This window comes from Podarcis erhardii, assembly GCF_964252035.2.
Source record: "Podarcis erhardii genome assembly, chromosome: 7".
In the NCBI taxonomy this organism is placed as follows: Eukaryota; Metazoa; Chordata; class Lepidosauria; order Squamata; family Lacertidae; genus Podarcis; species Podarcis erhardii.
In genome coordinates, this window is record NC_138511.1 from 38,255,046 (window position 1) to 38,276,924 (window position 21,879).

The 21,879-nt window shown below is 41.8% G+C and overlaps 1 protein-coding gene across 2 annotated transcripts in view; it reads right to left on the reverse strand.

Moving 5' to 3' along the window:
- Positions 1-21,879, reverse strand: part of CDH13 (cadherin 13) — a 684,692-nt gene that overhangs the window by 303,021 nt on the left and 359,792 nt on the right. For both annotated transcript variants that reach the window (XM_081870212.1, XM_081870213.1), the window contains exon 5: positions 3,877-4,029. In XM_081870212.1, coding sequence (XP_081726338.1) covers positions 3,877-4,029 — 153 coding nt within the window. The remainder of the gene's footprint in view (positions 1-3,876; positions 4,030-21,879) is intronic.

Genomic DNA, 21,879 nt, shown 5'->3' on the forward strand with positions numbered 1-21,879 from the left:
GAAAAGGGAAACAAAACAGAGATTATGAAAGGTTTCTTTATTTTTTAAAATTTGTCTAAGAAAAATGTTTAACAAGTGCCGGATGTGAAATCAATTGTTAAGAAGCTTTCGTTCTCCACATTTCATTTTATTTCCTTCTCTTGCGGTGACAGGCTGTCTTCCTAGACAAGGATCCCAAGCTTTAGATAGTGACACATAAGAGGAAGCGTTCAGACCAATTAAGCCCACAGCTCCGTCAAAGAAGCAAGAAAGCACCCCTGTTTCTCTGAGAGAGATTAATTGGGATACTGAACATGATTATTAAAATCAGGTTGGGGGGGAGGGGAGAGAATAAAAATCAAATAATGATGGTAGTGGGAGCCTACTTTATGTGACAGATGAATGACACCCAGGAAAGTCTTGGAAAGTAGGAAAACAGGAAGCTGCCTTATACTGAATCAGACCAACAGTCCATCTAGTTCAGTGTTGTTTATACTGACTTACAGCATCTCTCCAGTGTTTCAGACAGGGAGATTTCCCCAGCCTTACCTAGTGATGCTGAGAGTTGAACCTAGGACCTTGTGCATGCAAAACATGTACTCTGCCACTGAGCTATCACATTTTATGATATATTGCAGGGGCCCAGGACTCAGAAAACTCCAACAGCCCTGGCATGTGGTACCCAGAAGTTTGAGCAGACCCTTGGCCTGAAAAATGTTCACCAGCCATTCCTATGGCTGCTTAAAGACTTTTTATTATTTAGCATCTGTTGCAAGCCACATTGAAAGGATCTCAGTTATAAAGTGACATATAAATATAGGAAATAAGCAAACAAGTAAGTAAAATAAATATTGGTTCCCACACAGACAGACTTGACTTTCACTATGTTTTGGAAAGTACCAGACAAAACTGCTCTTCCAAAGAAGGGATTTTGTTTTCAATATTTTGTACAATATTATGTGGAACAATATTTTGTAGTAATTAAGGGCTTTCCTCAACCCCCGCTTAAGCTGAGCACACTCCATGAAACGAAAACACATTTTCAATTTGGGGAAAATAAAATGACTTTGGAGCCTGATTGTTAGCCATAAATTATCTGTCACAAACATTGGGTGGTTAATGTATTAATAGCCTTCCATCTACAGAATTGGATTTAGTATTCCTGTTTATTGAATTGATTTGCAAGCTGTTTACTCAGACTAGAAGAATAATTTGTGAATGACCAAGTCTATGAGAGTCTAAATGAAAAGGTGGGAACTAATTCCATTAGTTAATCTGTGCTACTTCCTTCCTTCCTTTTCTTTCTCTTTCTTTCTTTCTAAATGCAATTGTCTCTGTTTTTATTTTTAAAAGATAAAACTGCAACATCTACACATTAATTCTCCCTTCCCCAACTTGGTGCCGGCTATGTCTTTTGAATTGCAACTCCCATCATCCTTGATACTAGGTCATGCTGGCTGGTCCAATGGGATTTGTAGTCAAATCAAAGTTCCTTGCTCAAGCAAGAACTTCCAAGTTCACATTAAATTTTGTTTTAGGCAGAAGTTAATGGTGACACTACCTAGAAGGCTTCCAGCTCAGCCAAGGAGGTTAATGGCTCCTTGCTCCAGACAAGTGGCAAATCATTCTTCTGCTGGAGAGAAAAAATGTACCGCGGGAAGTTCTCTGTCACAATTGTAATTTGAATGAGCTGGGCCCATCTCTCAAGCCTATTGCATTGAACCAGATGACCCACTTATCACTTCCAGCTTTGCAGAATACCAGGATTCTATTCTGCTGCACTGACAGTTCAGAAAATATTTATATCTTTCCATGGAGAGTCATCTCCTCCTATTTTTCATCTCCATTGTGCTCTTAAAATAATTCATAAGCACCAAACGAAGGAAAGCATTTCTTTAAAAAAAGAAACTTTCCCAAGACTTTGCAAGAGACTCAAATACTTTCATGTATCAAGAAAAATCAAAGGGGGGACAGAACCCTGCTGCTTTCTTGACTTCACAATACATCTTCATTGATTCCAGTTCATTGTTTTTCCAAAGACTGACTAATCAAGTTGAGCATTCTCCTTCTGCAGTTCTTCTTGACTGCAGCTTGCTCAACGGGACTCTGGCTGGCCTGCTGAGCACCAGAATTATCACGGGCCACACAGAAAGAGTTGCAGCCCATTAAAAGATGCATTTGCATCTCCTTTCTGGCTCATCTAGCATGCTGCAATATATATTGTTTTATGTGATTTGCAAGGCTTAAGGGCAGGGGGAGACTATTCTAAAGGAAATAAATTGGGGTTATATTTGAAGATGTGCTGTAATCGTTCCAGCATGGGGAATGCTTTGGTTTACTACGAGAGAAGGCTGCCCTTTGATCAACTATTTGGCCATACAGGATTTGACACCTAAAAGGAGTGTTACATGCCTACACTCTTGAATTTGGAGCCCTGAATAACAGGCACCGCTAACTTCCTACTCCCTGTGCCATGAGAATCAAGAGACTCAACCTCTGCAACTATCTGATCTATAGCCTATACAATTTGTTGGTGAGATGAACCATTAAGTTGTAACTTGCCTTCCTACTTTCTGACAATACGTTCTTCCTTTCTTGTCTATTTTCTGGCCCATACAGCCTTGTTATATATGGTCTGATCCTGCTACTACAGGTACTGCAGCCTTGGTTCTACAGGCAGTGCTACTGCCTTTAGAACAGAGGTCAACAAAGTGGCATTTGTGGACACAATGAAACCCTTGATAATGTTCCACGTCCTGTCCATACCACAGAATTCAGAGAAGTTTTGAAGGAGCTGTATTTTGCTTGGTTTGATATTTGGTAAATACGCACAGGTCCTGCTTTCTGAACATAATGTGTACCCAGGAAATTGTTTGTTAGGGGAGTGTTTGCATAACAAGCTGACAATTGCCATTGTTTCCTATATCTCTAATCTGTGATTTGTCCCATCTCTCACCACCCTTCTTGAAATGGCTGCAGTCAACCAGCAGAAGAGAGACAAAAGAAAAATATATATTTTTCTGATCCCTCCCTCCCTGCATGGTTTCTATCCTAAAATGTTTGGCACTGACAAGCAAAACACCAATAAGGAGGTGGACAAAGTCCAGTTTTTCATTTTGACTGATTCAGCAGTGCATATAGTGAGGTTTGGGTACTAATTTCTTGTGTTCCGATAAATGAATTTTTGCATAGTGAGCTCTTGGAAAGCAAAGGAAAGGGGACAAATTTCTCCCCAGGCCCTACAAGATTCACATATTCTGGCCAGCCTCATCACTTCACTTGTTTTGAATTTTCTACATCATTATCTACAACACTATGAAGAAGCAGCAAATTGAAGCCAAGAAACATAAAGCATAACTTTTGCAACATCCCATGAAGATAAAGAGCCCCTCCAGGTTACTTGTTTATTGATCATCCATCCTGATTTTCTTGCACAAAGATCACACAGAAGTTGCATTATATCCAGTATTTACTGAGCATGCATCCTGATTTGTTGGCAGGGTGGTTATAGAACAATCAGCATTTGTCCTGCATTCATCCTGATTTGCTTGTAAGGGTTTATAAACCTTCCCATACATTCATCTCACAATTTCTAATGCATTTCCCCATCACTTTCCAAACCACAAAATGTCTTTCTTTCTTTTTCTTTTCTTTTTTAAAAAGTGGATTTATTGTGCTAGGATGACAAAGTTTTTAAAATCCACTTCAAATGCACAAACATAAAGGTCTGGTATGTGATTGAATCACTCAGACAAAATGTGACAGTCTGGAGGCAATCACAAGTTAAAAGGGAGAGAGAGGGAGAGAGAGAGAGAGAGAGAGAGAGAGAGAGAGAGAGAGAGAGAGAGAACAACATGCGCACACACTCACACACAAATACATTGCATGGAGACTTACCTGGTATGTGGCCATTGCTTCTCTGTCCAGAGACCGTGTCACAAGGACCTCTCCTGTGCTCTCGACAATTTTGAAAAATCCCTTTGGCTCCTGGTCCACACCTTTCCCAAAAATCCGAAATTTGGAGCCCTCTGGTCTGTCATTGTCTACCACCTGTATTAGGCAAACACAGTAGTGAGGATACAAGCCAAGGAAGCAGCAAAAAGGAATTAGGAACAATTTATCATCTTGTAGCATGCCTATATTATGATTCCTACACCTCACATAGCTACAATTCCCAAAGTAGTTTAACAATCAATCCCTCTTCCTAGGGTAGTATTGGAACTGTAGTTCTGTGAGGGGAACTCACAACTCTCAGCACTCTTAACAAACTGCAGTTCCCAGGATTCTTTGGAGAATCCATGACTTTTTAAAGTGACATGATACTTCTTTAAATGTATAGTGCAGATGGGGCCTCACGTAAGGCAAGAGACAGGTCTAGGTAACAGCTGGGGTTTATGTTTTCAGCAATGGAGATCAGGACATTGCTTTCCCTGCCTTCCCCCAGAATCCTAGGTGTAACCTGATGCCAACAGAACCTAGCAGACACTAATTCGATGTGCCCCTTCCCTGTGTTTTTTTTTGGGGGGGGTGTGTGTGTGTGTGTGTGAGAGAGATTTGCCATCAATGTTAGCTGCCAGTTAAACAATAATAATGACTCTTGCCATGTCTCTTTAAAGATGTTCAATTCAATATAAGTTTATTGTTCTAGCCAATGACCATGACAAACCTGCAACAACAGTAGCAATAAAACAATACAGTTCATCTATCCATAATATGAGGCAACATTCATGATGTAAGAAATATTGTTTCCTCTATATATACAATGGTGGTGCTGGATATTATTATTCATAATATTTCTTACCCACCCATGTGAGGGTAAAAATGTGTGTGTGCAGCATCCAATGAGGCTACATCATGAAGGTCCCAGGTGTGCCTCTGGGGAGAAGGAATTCTACAGCTGCTACAGATAATGCCTTCTGCTGGAAAACCATCCCCTTAATATCTGAGGGTGGTAGTGGCACTGCCAAGAAGGAAATAGTGCAAAGTGTACAGTTGCTGCATTTTGGGTCAAGCAACGCCACCGGTTCTCACTGGAAACTGGAGAGTTGTTCAATTCACTAAAACAAAGAGGGAATTCTGCACATGGTGTCAGAAGTGAACAGCAAAGCTCTTCCACATGAGAGATCTGCGATCACTTCAGAGGACAAAGGAGTTTGTTTTCAGGAACTCCAGGTTCTGACTGCTGTCCACAGCACCCTCTCAACATTTCAAGGCCTCATCTACACTATACATTTAAAGAACTATGATACTGCTTTAAACAGCTATGGTTTTTTTTAAGGGTGCTGAGAATTGTTAAGAGAACACTATTCCTCCTCACAGGAGTATGATTCTTATGAAGAAAATATGATTGATAAACCCTTCTGAGAGCTGTAGCTCTGTGAGGGGAATAGAGGTCAATCAAAGTGCTCAGCACCCTTTATATACTACAGTTCACAGAATTATTTGGACGAAGCCATTATTATTATTAAAGTGGTATCATAGTGCTTTAAATGTATGAAGTGAATGTGGTCAAAGTGAGTGCTTCAGAAGATAAGGGAGTTTGTTTTTCAGGAAGTCATTCTATTGCTCTGAAGGACAGTCATTCAGATCCCCCTGAAAAGCTTGCTGTTGCCTCTAGTCATTCTCCCTCCAAATTTTGCAAATAAAGTTAACATAAAAACCCCTCCTAGATATGGTTCAGAACAAAACACCTGCAATGAAAACTAAGCACAAGAGTCAAGATCCAATTATGTCTGCCCATCCCTGAGTCTATCCTTGCACCTGCTCTTTTAAAGTCTGGAATGACGACATTGACAATTACCCAGAATAAGGTCTTTCTAAGTTGATACTTTGTTTAAAGTTTAATTAGCCACAAGAGGGAGCTACGTACTCCCAAAAATGACAGAAATATGGACCTCTTCTAATTGAGGTGACATTCATATATAATTCCACATTAAATAGACAGGACTTATCCCAAAGAATTCTGGGAGTTGCAATTTGTTAAAGGTGCTGAGAGGTGTTAGGAGGCCCCCACTCCTCCCAGAAAGTTACAATTCTCAGAATCCTCTGTGAATAGGAAGTGATTGTCAAACTGCTCTGGGAATTGTAACTCCGAGAAGGGAATAGGAGCCTTCTAACAACTCTCAGCACCCTTAATAAACCACAGCTCCCAGAATCCTTTGAGGAAAACCATGATGCCTATAGAATGTTGACACAATTCAAAATGTGTGTTCCTTTGGTTGAGGTCCCTTCACCCACCCCCAATAAAATATTTGAGGGGGCCATCCTACCCCACCCCCAAAGTTGATGGGCATTGCCATTCAAATGGTGTGCGCGCACACCATATCATGTGATCAATTATGTGGGACAGGGATTATCTGCTCCCACAGTGTGTTGGCACTCCTGTTTTGATAACACCAAAGAATGTAGAGTTGTGGGGGGGATTGGCAGAAATCAAAATGCCATGTTTTTGAGGGTCCAGGTAATAGTAACCAGTGTGGCATAGTGGTTAAGGTGTCAAACAAAGTCCTGAGGGACTAGGGTTCACATTCCTCCTTGCCCATGATGCTCACTGGGTGACCTTGGACACCAGCTCTCGGATTAGCCTACCACAGAAGGTTAGTATAGCGATAGGGAGAGGCATGTATATCCTTTCCTAAAATGAGTTTTAGGAAAAGCAAGATATAAATGAAATAAATAAGAGAGCAACACCATTCTGGCATCTTTAGAACATTTCATCAAATGGTATCCAATGCTGGCCCTACACAGAGTAGACACATTGAAGCTAAAGGACATTAGCTGCAATGGGTCTACTCTGAGTAGGGCTTAGTTGGCCACAGTCCATCCCTGTTTCTTCATCATCATTATCCCAGTGTATCATCATCATCATCATCATTTTATTTGTATGCCGCCTTTCCATAGTTAAAACAATGCTCAAGGCGGCTTACAGCATGACAAGATTTACATAATCACCATCTTAATGAAGGTCATAAACAATAAATAAAACACATCAGAAAGTACACAACGAAATGGAAAACAGTTTCCACATAATTCATAAAAGCTAAAAACTAAGAATACAGCATTAATATCAATCACAATCTAAAATGACATAGATAAAAAATAAAAGCAATTTTAAAAAGAAAACAAAAACGGAGCCCTCTCTGCCCACCAGCAGCAGCAGCAGCAGCACTCCTTTATGGAGCCTGTCAGGCCCCGCCCCAAGCCAGGTGGAGAAAACAAACCCCATTTCTTCCCATCATTCCCATTGCAATGATTCTGTTCCTGCACTCCCTGATTTTCTGCCTTCCAGATGTTTTGGACAAGAATTCCCTTCATGCTGGACCACTGGCCATCTTCTCTGGGGAAGATGGGAATTGTAAGCCAAAATATCTGGAGGGCACCAGTTTATAGGTGGCTGTTCTGTGCCATGATGTGGCATTGCTTCAATGAGACTTACGGGGGGGGTATAAGGTGCCCCCCCCCCAGCCAAGAGAAGTTACATTGCTTCCACAAAATACACTATGAAAAATCTGGGCAGGGGTTGGTTTTGGCTCCTTGCCCATTTTGCCCTCTCCAACACCCCCTGTGAATAAATGTTCTTGTGAGATTCAGGCCTAATTCAAATCTTCTGAACAGGAAAAGGAGCACTTCTGAAGCAGGAAAAGACTGCATCCCTTGAGGTTTCTCCATAAGGGAAATCAAAGCTAAGGCAAATGGCATTTGAAGGCTGATAAACTCCTACAAGCAGTATAAAACAAATGGGCAACTATACTTAGAAGTCCCTTACACTCAGTGAATTCTGGCCAGAAGAAATTCACCAACACCATTTTTCAACTGGTGTTACCATGTCCCTTCCAGCTAAGCTCATTTCAACAGTATGATCCCTCAGCTGTTCTGATCTTATCACAGAAGTAAATCACAGAGCGTTTTCCAAGGAGTGAGAAAGAAATAGATAAGTGGAGCCAGGCGGAGGGAACATCAGCTCACAATATCCCCAGGAGAGGATTTGTGTGTGTGTGTAGTTTTATAACCACAACAATTTTGCTTTTGACAATATTATTCCAGCTTAGCAACCACAGAGGTGATGTTACTTAATAACTGTCTATTCCCCCCCCCAAAAAAAAACTCCAAATATTCCTGCACATCCTTTAGTCTCAGAGGCAGGTATGTGGTTGCACTCAAAATAATTTTCCATTTCCCAACACAAAAGTACCTGGATTTTAACAGAAACTCTATACCAAGGGTATCCAAGATGGTGTACTCCACATGTGCCCACTATAAGTCCCATCAACCTTAGGCAGTATGGTCAGGGATGATGGGAATTGTAGTTCAGGTATCACATTGATTACCCCTGCTCTACACATTCCAGGCACCCACATCATCTCGTTCAATTGTAAGACTCACAACTCCCTCAAAGAATCCTGGGAACTATGGTTAGTTAAGGGTCTTTTAAAAATTCTCAGCACCCTTAACACACTACAGTTCCCAGACCTCTTTCAGAGAAGTCATGGCTCTTAAAGTGATACAATGCTGTAAGAGTGTTTTAGATGCATGGTGGGGGGTGACCTTAAGTCTACACAGTATAAATTAAAAACAACATTCACCTACTTGACAGGGTTGGATTATATATTATATATTTATTTGTTCTGGAGATTTCTATCCCTGTTTCCAGTGTATCTGTATCCTCACGAGGCAGCTTGCATTTGCAACAGCAAACCATAACAAAAAGTATTATAAATATAATGAGAAATATTGGTGTGTGTGTGTGTGTGTGTGTGTGTGTGTGTGTGTAAAACAAAGGGTGGCTGGGGAGACCCAGCCAGATGGGTGGGGTACAAATAATAAAATTATCATTGAAATTATTAAATGTATCAACAATCCCAGATGATTTAAAAAAATCAAATAGCACAAAACATCAGTGCTAAAAACGTGTTAAAAATATCAGCATAAACAGAGCTCAATAAAATTATCCAAATGCCGATCAAAAGGGGGGCGGGCTTAAGCACCTTCTAAGAATCAACAGCAAAGGAGCAATGTCCATTTCCCTGGGAAGGCATTTCAGCAGTGTGGGGCCAACCCAAAAAGGGTCCTGCCTATGGTGTGCTCCAACCAGACAGCTTCTGTGGCAAGTCAAAGATCAGGACCAAAGAAACTGAACTCAAAGGTATCCTTCATGTGGGTATTATATATAAGTATCCTTCAGATAGCCTGGTCCCCAACAGTTTAGGGACATAAAGGTCAGTTCCAGCACCGTAAATGGGGTCTGGGGAAAAATAGGCAGCCAGTGGTACCACCACAGAAGAAGTGTAATGCAGTCCCAATGCCAACATGCATTTCAGCTGACACATTCTGCCCTATACGAAGTGTCCAAAACATCTTTAAGTCACATTACAGTACTCTGGCGTGGATGTAACCAAAACATGTAATTCAAAAAGAGATAAATAGATACAGAACAACAATAATCATGTACACCTCCTTTCTCTTGAACATAATTTTTTCAGGAATCCAGCAGTACAGATTATGAATTTGTGTGTGTGTGTGTGTGTGTGTGTGTGTGTGTGTAGGTGTGTTTCTATTTGCAGTGCACTTTTTTTGTTTTGGTTGTGTGTTTCTTTACTGTAATAAATGTTTCCTTTTTTCTGACAGGCAGAAAAGTTGCACACTAGCAAATAAACAGGCACAATTTAATTCAGCAAAGAAAACTAAGTCTGGCTCTTAACTTTTTGCTATATTTCCTTTTGCAGGTTTAATTAGTTTTTTTCCCCCATCCTCTATTTGATGTCAAATCCCCAAGGGTCAATTTTAATTGGGAGATGCATGTGACTAGAAATGCTGCTCTAATTTTACTATTTTAAGTGCAGAATAATAATAATAAAATGAATATCTGCTGGGCAATGCAGCTCCTCAAAGCATTGCTATGGTTTCCTGCAGGCTTTAGGGCTATATATCCAACAGAGATGGGCCAAGACACATTGATGCCTCAGGCAGAAAATCAAAATGGTGTTCCCACAATGGTAATAAACAAAATAATTGAGAAGATGCTGCTTTTTCACAGCACCCCATAACCGTGGCGGCTGGTAACCACCGAAGCTGGTGGGACAGAACAGCTAATGGCAGGCAGAGTCAACTTATTCTGGCTTTCTTCCCATCCTCCTCCCTTGCAAGGAATATAGGAAGCACTTAAACAGTTATCAGACAAAAGCATCAGAGGGCACCTAGGATTTTACATTTCTAGGGGCTGGCATCAAATACCTAGATAGACTTGTCATTTTTCAGTTCTACTTATACCAACAGGGGTGAACAGAAAAGACTCTGGGGAGTTATCTGAATGATAAGTTATTTATGAGTACAGTGGTACCTCGGGTTACAGATGCTTCAGGCTACAGATGCTTCAGGTTACAGACTCCGCTAACCCAGAAATAGTAGCTCGGGTTAAGAACTTTGCTTCAGGATGAGAACAGAAATCGTGCAGTGGCAGTGGGAGGCCCCATTAGCTAAAGTGGTGCTTCAGGTTAAGAACAGTTTCAGGTTAAGAACGGACCTCCAGAACGAATTAAGTTCTTAACCCAAGGTACCACTGTATGACTGAGGAGACACTAGACTGTTGGGCTAAAGCTTTGCATTTTAGGGTGCAGAAATGGTGGCTGAATGAAGACATGCATCACTTATTTACTGCATTTATATCCCATTCTTATGTTTGGGGGATGGACAGGTGGTGTGATGTGCGTGCCTTGAATGCACGTAAATGGGGAGTTTCCTGCATTGCAAAACTCATAGGAAAACTGTATTCCAGTCTCCATATTAGTTCAGGAAGTAAGTGCAAATTAGGTCAGCTCATTTTTAAATGCAGATTGAACAAAATTCTCCAGCTTCCCTAGAGGTATTTTGAAGTTTACAGCACAGCTGCAGCTAGGCCTTCTTGCAACACATTGTTATTCTTGTTGCAAATGCAGCAGAATTTTCTCCAAGAAGTTCAAAACAGAATATATGGTTCTCCCTTCCAACTTTCCCAAAGTTATCCTCATAGCAACCCTGCAAGGCAGGTTAGATTGAGTGAGAGCGTATGATTTTCAGGGGGTTGGACTAGATGACCCGTGGCTCCCTTCCAACTCTAAGATTCTATGATTCTATGAATACCATACTTCCTCGTGTCCCTCTGAATTCCCCCCAGGAAAACCATCCTTTAGTGTTCAATCAAAGCAAATGAGCAATTCAGGTGTTCACCAGATTGAAGTTTGCACCATTTTAGAGATAAGGAGTAGGCTTTCCCTGGGAAAGGAGAGGGGCAAAGGGAAAACTGTTCAGTCCAAGGAGAATGTGGATGAGCCCCAAGAGAGGGACTGGTCAAAATTCATCCAGTCAGTTTCATGCCTGAGTATAGATTGACAATCTGGCCTTCCTGTTCCAAATCTGCATGTGTATCTGTGCTAAGTAATGTTCATTTGGATTTGAATCTGAATACAATCCATCGCGGGTGGCGCTGTGGTCTAAATCACTGAGCCTCTTGGGCTTGCCGATCAGAAGGTTGGTGGTTCGAATCCCCGCGACGGGGGGAGCTCCCGTTGCTCAGTCCCAGCCCCTGCCAACCTAGCAGTTCAAAAGCACATTAAAGTGCAAGTAGATAAATAGGTACCGCTCTGGCTGGAAGGTAAACGGCGTTTCCGTGCGCTGCACTGGTTCGCCAGAAGCGGCTTAGTCATGCTGGACACATGACCCGGAAGCTGTACTCCCGCTCCCTCGGCCAATAAAGCGAGATGAGCGCTGCAACCCCAGAGTCGTCTGCGACTGGACTTAACTGTCAGGGGTCCTTTACCTTTACAATCCAATTAAAATCAAAACAGTAGCTATATCCACATGTGAATTTTCATTCCCTCATTTGCAGCAATGCTCAATAATCTGCACAGATATCCAAGGCCATGGAGTAGTACTAATCTACACACATGCCAAACACCTTTTTGTTGTTGTTGCTGCACTATTAGGGTTTGCAAAGTTTGTGGTTCAAATAAATTACATGAAAGCCAACATAAAGGTCAACGCCTTTTGCAATGCAAAATTTGTGGGATGCAAATCTCACAAGACCTTCACTATTTGATTTATATTTCACCTTTCCTCCAAGGAGTTCATAGCAGCTTACATGTGCCCCCCCCCATTTTATTCTCATAACAGTGACTGGGCCACGGGTACACAATGAGCTTTATGTCCAAGTGGTGATTTGAACCCTGGTCTCCCAGGTCCTAGTCCAATGCGCTAACCATCCCGCTGCACAGCTTGCATGGGTATTTTTGTGGGGAGTTAAACCTGCATTTCTTTAGCATTTATAAACTAGCGAGGATAACAATGCATTTATCTAATCATATAGCTCAAAACCCAAAGGGAAGAAAAAATCAGAAAATCTCTACAACAGACCATAGCATTTTGAAAATATAAGCCTTGGAAAGCTGCTTCTGACATAATGTTAAGACCCAGGTTCAAATTTCAGGTAGGATCGGGCATGTTGTTATCTCTATGCCACATCGTAAATCTACTTTAACAAAATTGTCATGAGGATAAATACACTGAGATGAGGATAAGTCCTTGATGTAGGACAGATGGAGGACAGAAATACTTTGGAGGTATTAACATGCATAACAGTGCCTTATTTTGCCTTCACATTCCTAATCTTGCATCTCCAAGTCAGACAGGTTTGTCGAATGAGGACCACAAAATTAGAAACCTGAAGGATCACAGCTGTGTGTGTGTGTGTTTGTGTGTGTGTGTGTAAATGACAGAATTCATCCTCTACCAATGACTTCACTATGGGCAATCAGGTCCTGACTCCAACTGTTTCCGACAAGATATGATTCCTAATAACATCATTGCACACAAAACTTCATGCGGCATAGAGAGGTGGGGTTGGGGTAGGGAGAAAGGTGAGAAGAAAATCCAGAGTACTTGATATAATTTCTCAAATGAATCCCTCATAATTGAAATCATCTTGGATCTAGCTTATTACATCTAGATGCTTTACTTTTGCAGGGAAACACTTAGCACCCGGTTCCCATATGTAGCTTATAACCCACAGATCTAATTATAGATTTTTCTCAGTTACCAGTTCCCTAGGAAACAAATCCATGGCTCATGTACTGAAGGTCATGGGAGGAAGATTTTCCCCCACCCCCATGTATAAGTAACTTATCTAGAGGTCACAGGTCTGGATGGAGACAAGATAATGACACTACTGTCAAGGACAGACAGCTGGTCCACTGGACCAATTTAACACCTTGAACTTTTAAATCTTGTAAGCCCTTAATACTTTAATTATTAATTAAAACACCTACTTTTTTTCTTGCAATAAAGAGAGGAATCAAATGAGGTTTTTTTTGGGGGGGGGCACATTTTTCTGGTTACAAAGTAAGGAACAAGGAGAAACCAATGTGAATATCTAAAAAAAACAGGAAGGGATGGCATGCCTGATAGGTTATCGTACGATATCTATTCAGAAATTGTCCCTGTACTTCAGCTTAAAATGGCAGCACAGAAACCGATCCAAGCGTTTTAATCAATAGGCTTTGTGGTTGCTGCTCTTCCAGAATGGGAAAGATGGATAAACAGGTGTGGTGCTTGAAATTTATTCTGCATTGCTCTTAAGGTGATTGCATTGTAACACCAAGAGGCACACAGACAGTGGCCAGTGGAAGATTGAATTATAAAACAAGCAGCAGGTAAAATAGGACGTGTCTAGAGATGGAATTTGGAACCAAGAGAGCACTGACAGGGCAGTTTATTTTGTTTCCCTAACTGGTAATTTATTCATTATATTTGGGTTTTCATGTGTGCAAAAAACAGTTCTGGAAACTTAGCAGCACATGGGAGAAGTTTAACATTCATTTCCATGTGCAATCTATTCCAGAAATCTTCTGTTTGTAACCCCGTGGACACAGAAAATGGGGGGAGTAAAGTGATGAAATCTGAAGCAGTTCTTTTCTGCCATTTTTATGGGGAAACAGAAGGATGCAGGTACAGCAGCAATATTGTCCAAGGATGTTCACGGTTGTATCATACCATGCCCACTGGGGTGAATTAAATTTAGCATGACATGGTAGTACATCGATTAAAAAAACCTCACAGTTCCACAACACAACAACTACTGCAGTGTGAAAGGAATGTTAGAAAACTGGCAGAAGGATTATAATTACTAGCATTAGAATCAGGAAAACTAACCCAGTATTACCTTCATCTGAATGCACCCTAAATGTGTGGAAGAGGTGTAGATGTTGGTTCTGATCCTGATATTCACAGCTGTTGACCAGCTCATCTATATCACGTGTGCAAGCTTTACATTAATAGCCTGCCAATATTCAGGGTGCATATGCATACATAGCTTGTGAGTTACAGAATAGATTGATGCATGGAGAGCAGAAGTGGAATCTTGCCACTATCCTGGCATGTTCCACCAGCTTTCTGTCAGGAACAGCCTATAACCAGATGAGATCTTTGAGGAGGAAAATAACCCTATCACCTGTTCTAGTACACATAGAGTTTAAAGGGAGTCAGCAGATACAGACCACCACCACCCTAATAACACCACCTGGGAAGATACCCTGATTGAGGTGGGGGTGGGGGGCAACCCATCTGCCCTTACTGGTGCCACTACCAGTTCCAAACCCTCCAGGATCTCCAAATGGGTCCTATCTCAGAAGCAGAGACAGTGGTAGTGCCGGAGTAGAAGATCAATATCAGAGAGATGGTGCCTGTATTTAACACATCACCTTCCATCCCTTCTCATGAGGAGGAAGCCAGATGACTCCCATGGTCTGTAGATCAGAGCCTTCCTGAGTGTCATGAGCCCAGTGGAGACGTCATGGAAGGGATGGGTGGATTCTGAGGAGGAGGAGGAAGATATGAGGGAGTTGGAGAGAGAACCATGGGTAGGGTCTGAGAGGGATGAGGGAGTCTTAATTATGTCTGAGCTGGAGAAGCAGGCCAGTGGTCCAAAGTGTCAGGAGCTCGGTCCTGAGGAAGGTTCAGGTGGGTTGTCATAGAGGTGTCCCACCCCTGTGATATGAGACACCTTTAGTCGGACACCTCCGAAGCACCACTGCCAGTCCCTCCTATCACTCCTGGGGAGGCACCTGAGAGTAAGTCAGATACTGTGCCAGCACCTCCATCGTCAAGGACATGGAGTTGCCAGCGCTGGTGCAAACAAATTTCACAGGCCCAACCCATTTGCAGAGTGCATGTCCAGTGCTTTCCTAGACCAGAGATGCCTGTCATTTGCCACACTAAGGCTTGTGCCCACCCTGCTCTTCAAAATGAAAAATTGGGGGCATGAAGCTTGTTGAGTCAGCATTTCTACTGGAGCTTAGATATGCAATTCACCTGCTGAGCCTTTAGCTCTTGCCTTACCTATGTATTGCTCAGATTTAAGCTTCAAAGAATTTGACAGAAGCAGAAACCTGAGTTCACATTCTTCATCTGGCTATGAGGGCAAGGACACTTGGCAGCAGAGCCAAGCAGTTCAATTCATTATTTATTTATTCCATTTCTACCCCACCTTTTTCTTCAAGGAGCTTCAAGTGGTGTACATGGTTCTCCCCCTCCTCATTGCATCCCCCAAACAACCCTGTGAGGTGAGAGGCAGCGACTGGCCCATGCTTCATGGCTGGGTAGTAATTTGAACCTTGGCCTCACAGGTCATAGTCTGACACTCTAACCACTACACCACACTGGCTCACCTACACCAAAGTGCTGAAGCAACACCTTATCCCAGAGAACTTCCTCTGAAACCTTAATCCTTGTCTCACCAGTAAGGCAGAATTTTGAAGCAGTGGTCATGGCAACAATACATGACCCTTATGGATATATGCAGTTGTCATTGACATTTGAACCCCTGGACCACTGCACTGTCTGCATCCAAGAAAGGAATGGCCATTTTCGATTTGCTGCTGCAAACCTGATTAATATTCACCCAAATGGCATGGTGTCACAAGACCACATCCCTATGTGAACTGACTTGGTAGCAAAAAGCAAGTTTAAGAGCCGAAATTAGGTCAACTCCGTATCGTAAAAATTTCCACCCCTTTATACATCATATCCCTTCTCATTTTCAAATCATTTGTAATATAAATAAATGCTCACTTTTGCTGCTCTAAAACACTATTTAATTCACATCAGAGAGTCGTACTAAATAAACATTTGCTAGCTAAAAAAACATTAAATCAGTAAACTCATTCACATTAAATTGGTTTTAGTGAATATTAAAAGGCACTTTATGTTGATACGATGTTAGAAATATGCTGCCTGGTTTTTAATGCTATTATTTACAATCAGTAATGGGAAGGGTTGTAATACTGAATATTAAGCATGCAAGAAACCGTAAGTCTTTGATGAAGCAAAAGGTGGAGTTCTGTTTTTTATCTGTAAGTACATCTAGTTATGAATTCCAGGGCTGGGGAAACTGTGATCCTTCAGATCTTGCTAGAGCCTAGTTCTGGTATATTAAAGCGCTGGAATCATATCATAAGAACCTAAGAGGCTTGCTGCATAAGGCCAAAGGCCCATCCAGTCCAGAATCCTGGCCTCACAGGTGCCTATGGGAAGCCCACAAGCAGGAACCAAATACAACAGCACTATCTGCACTTAACTGGTTCACCATCTACAGACCCTTTCAGACAGAAATAACTTGGCCTCTACTCCATGATCTTCCAGGTTGGATTATTTCATTGTGCTCTACATGGGGCTGCCCTTGAAGATGACTTGGAAACTTGAAATGGTCCATAATGCTGTGACCAGATTATTGACTGGAGTTCTCACATTTAAAACACCTGCCTTGATTGCTGGTTTGTCACCAGGCCCAATTCAATGTGTTCAAAGCCCTAAACAACTAAGGCCCCAAATATCTGAAAGACCACTTCATTCCCTTGGGTGTTCCACCAGCCTTCGAAGCTTGGAGGTGGTGTGGCCTGACAGATGGCTTGCTATGTGGCAGTCCCTAGAGAGGTGTATCTGGCATCTTCGTTATACAGCGTTTGATGAATGGTGAACACGCAGCTATTTTGATACCTGGAATTAATATTTTTAGGACCCACTTCATTTTTGTGATTGTATGCTGTTTCAAACTGTTTTTAATATTGTGCTTTAATGTTGCAACCTATGGGATTTTCATCATCATCCCTGCAGGGATGTTGTCTACCTGTTCAACATGCAACATTGGACCCAAACAGTTTGTGGCAAAAGGCAGCGTACATCTATTGTAATCTCTAGATCAAGGAGCCGGGGCATTTTCATCATGAGCTCAGCAAACCTTCATGAGGTCTTGGGTGTGAGTGATGCTAATGCAGAAGTGAGCAAGGTGCTCTCCTATACGTTAATGTCCTACACACTCATTCATTAACTATGTCAGGGAATTGAGACAGAACTGGAAATTGGAGTGGAAACTTCCCTTACTACTTATTACTCCTGTCTCTGGAACAGAAATCCAGGGAATGTGATTAGTATTCACTGTTGCTGTGGCTTTCTGTCCCTCCCAAAACATATATAATTGCTTGCAGTTCCCAACCCCCAAAAGGCAGAAAATGAACTGCAGTGGAGTGGAAACAGTGCTGCATGTGACAAATGCAGAGTAGAACGGAAAATGATGCCTCTTTTCATCCCTACCATTCCTACATATGCATGCATAAACATACACACACACATACTTCCCTTCTTACACATCAACAAACACACACACATTTAATCACAGTCTTACAACATCCTCCTAGTATCTACTCTGTTTCATTGTCCTACATTTAATTCTCCAAATCTCTGCATCAGTTTGTTGTTATTGTTAAAACCCACCAGCATTTTAGAGCATATTTCTCCTAATATTCAATTCAATTTTGCAAGAAATATTTTTTGTGAACCATTCCCTTTAATATAATGTGTGTGTGTGTGTGGGTCATTTTCATCAATATATGAACATTCATGCACACTTTACCTAATATATGCATAGCTGTGTACATTTTTGGGGAACTGCATCACAAAATTTGGAGAAGTGAACATTTTGAAGCAGAGCCGAGCTTTGGATCACAGGTTGTTTCAGGAAGTGGGTAGGTTCTCATTTAAATCTAGCAATCCTTTAAGAGGCTTCTCTCGGAACTTCCTACCACATGGAGTAAATATAGGCAATGTGTTTTCAATTGTTTTCTGATTTCCCCTTCCTCTTTTAAATAAACCTTTTTATTTAAACTGGTTCTGAATTAATGAGAACATCCGAAGCCCTATAATGCCCTAACATGAGGACTCGGAATAATTGCTCACTACAACGAACAGCACTTTCTTGCTCTTAATTCTTCTATGCTCATTTCTCCAGAGATAAAGGCTCAAAATCCACAATAAATCTGAAGATTATTAGCCTCTCTAATGTTATGGCAAAAAACCCTGCTCTTTACTATGGCTCCCCCCCCCCTTCTTTTTACTTTCACACTTCGGAAAGATCAACATTTTACCTTAATTAAGGCTCCATTCTTTTTTAAACACACATAATACAATGGTCTTCTAGACAATGGGTTCATGCCAATAAAAGCCACTTTCAGATAAACCAGGGGTAGGGAACCACTGGCCCGCAAACCTGATTGCACTCTCTAAGTATCCTCATTTAGCCCCTGATGTCCCTGCTCCCACCCTTGTATAAAACACATGGACTCCTGGCTATGAAAACCCTGAAAGATGCATAAAAGAAATCCACACATAGTCTTAGCACCAGTTCAAACTGTAGGTTGCACAGCTCAAAAGGTACATCAGCAAAACCTATGATTGATTGATTGATTATTTGTTATATTTATATCCCACCTTTATTTTCCAAGGCACTCAAGGTGCTGTACATGGTTTTACCTCCTCTCCTCATTTAATCCCCACAACAAACCTGTGAGGTAAGTTAGATTGAGTGTCTGGCCCAAAGCCACCCAGTGAGCTTCATGGCTGAGTGGAGTTTTGAACCCCATTTCCCCAGCTCTTCATCATGTCCAGACAAAAGGAAAGATATTGCCCCAGCTCCTGACACTTCCCCCCACCACTGAACTTCTAAAATGTGATATGGGCCTAGTCATTTTTATGATTCTTGTTCCAAGTGTGAAAACTTTGCCCACCTCTGAGCACTCGTGGGGGCTTGGATCTACATCCGTTCATGCCTGTGCTGAAGGTGGTACATCCTTGAAGATTGGACTCAAGTCCAGTCCTCTGGTTCTCCCTCCACCTCTGATTGAGCCAGTTGTACCAATTGGCCAGCTGGCTCCTCAAGCTACCAAGTGAAGCTTGCTTTCAGGAGGCTGGGTCGAGACTGACTTGGCCAGCTTCCCCTCCACTTCTGAGACATCTAGCAATCCCATGGCATCACTCTTGGCAACATTTGACACAACCCCCAGCACTTACTCTACCTTCCCAAAGCCAGGTAAGCAAGATGTTGGGCTTTTGGAAGGAGGTGTGAGGGCTCTGACAGGGTCATAGAGTCCTCCTGCCTCCTTCCCCATAGCAAAAATTAATATTGCATAGTTTGAAGTGACTGGATGCACCATAGGTGCTGGCTCCCTGGAGCCCTGGGTGCCCAAGCACCCACAAAATTCCCCATGAAGGGGCTGGGCACCCACAAATTTTGGTGCCAGGGCCATGCGCACTGCATGGTACCCATGGCCCCAGGCACCCACGGTCTTGGGGCCAAGCTGGCACTCCTGGGATGCATGAAAACTCACTTCTTTCGGGGGGGGCACATTGTCAGGGCCCTTAAGTTTAATTAAGACTTTACTTGGAGAACTTTCTTCAAAACAGAGACATCAAAGATGCATCCAAATAATTTCATAAGAAAAAGGCCAACCCAAGGCAGCCAAATCAAAGTGACGCCTTGGTTTTTGAACAGTTTTGGAGTCAAACGGAACGGATTTAGTTTGAGAACCAAGGTACCACTGTATATCAATTATACTTAACATTCCCAAAGCCAAGTTAGCACTTCCCAAGCTTGGGGATCCAGCCAGTGCCGCATGTCTCCTTCCCAAAGCCCAGGGCTTCACTTAGCCAGCTTTGGGAAGGGAGTGCGAAGGCTGGGGAGGGGTGTAAAATTTTGGCCTCGCTCCTCCCCACCTCCACGTGACAAGGCAGCATACAGCCCATGAGTTCCATGTCAAAGTTCTCTTGCAGCCCACTTGGTATAAAAAGTTGGACCATATTAGTCTAGGCATGCTAAGAAACAGTGAGGAGCATGTCTGACCTCCCTAATGCCAAGATGACTTCCAAGTGGTCTACAAATGTAAGAAGTATACAATTGTTAATATAAAAATTAAAACATGCCATAATTAAAATATGCTTTTATTAATACTACTAATATTAATATCCAGTCTTTCCCCTAATAAAAACAATTCTGTTAAAACATTAAAACCCCTGATTAAAATGTGCAATAAATACACACACAAATTAAAACACCAGACCCACATGAATAGACCAAGGGAATGCCTGTGTAAAGAGGGGCATTTTCAAAAGCCGGCAGGGTGCCAATAAAGATAGGGCCTCTTGTAGAATGCTCTCCTTGCTGAAATACAACACTGTTGTCAGCAGTGAAAAAATCTGACTCTGCATCATCACAACCAGATAGGAAATGCTAAGGCTAGCCAGGTTCTCTGTGTTGGTTTTAATGCCCTTAATGGACTATTAGTGACCAACAAAGGCATCACAAAATAACTGGGTTTTGAACAAATGCCCCAACTGCATCAGTGTGCATGTAGGAAAAATATCCTTCATTGGGGGACTGCTGCTTTCTCAGTTGGTACAATGAACTATGAAACATTCTGACTAAACTCGTATGAAATACTGGAGCTGGTGAGACTTTATTATTATAGTGAGATATGATAACAATAAATAGGAGGTTTAAAGGGCTGTAAAAAGCTATATATAAAAGAAGCCATAAATCTGCAAAAGTAAAAGAAAGAAAGAAGTAGAAATAAAAGGCTGGAACAAAAGCCCCAGGATAATCCTTTCCTAATCCTCCTCCCATATCTGAGTGTTCGATTTGAATTTTAGAGAGCATGACTGCTTTGCTATGGGCGACTAAGACCGTAAGTTTTTATGTTTAGTGCTTCTTTGCTGAAAATCGACCTCGGAAAAGAAGTGTCCCTCTCTGTTCTTCCTGTTTGTGCAAACTCACTGATCATATAAGCTCTGGATAACCAGGGGAGCTTGCACTTTCTCGCAATGCTCTGTGCAGAAAAAGCATTAAATATTGGAGGAAACAGGTCAGTAAGTAGCAGTCTGCGTGTTTTTCAATCTGCAAAATTCCAAGCCATCCTCTCTTAATCCAGCACTTCATAAAGTAGCAGGACTAGCTCAGCTCTGATCTGAAATCAACCACAATATTCCCATCACTCCCCAGACAGATTTGGAGCAGCTTCGACCAATCAGGATTTTAGCATAGCATAGTGGGAAGGTATCTATGCCCTGCTGCCAAAAAAGAGAAAGATCAAAATTCTGTGCCGAGCTAACCTGCATTACACATAAAATGAAAATGAAATATGTGGTCTGTTGAACCATGACTAATGATTGAGACTTGACACAAGTGCTGATAAGGGTCTGCCTTTTGTAAAGTGGGTCATTTGACTAGTGAAGCCCTGTTGGAATACAATAGATACCGCATGAGGGTTTATTTTTGGGCGTAACTTGTTTCAGGTCTAATCGAAACAAAAACAAAATCACCACCATCTTTACTTTAAAAATATCCATCCCCCCTCACTTTGATAGATAATGTTCTTTCTCTAACTGATGCAAAAGTTCATTAAAAAGCCAATCAACTTTGCTTTGCAACTGCCAAGGGGGACGAAAAGTTTCCTAAAATAATCTTTACGGCGGATGGTGGTGCATATACACTTGCGTGTGCACGTGCTTAATGCAAACTGCCTCATTAAAAATTAAATGCAAAAATAGAAT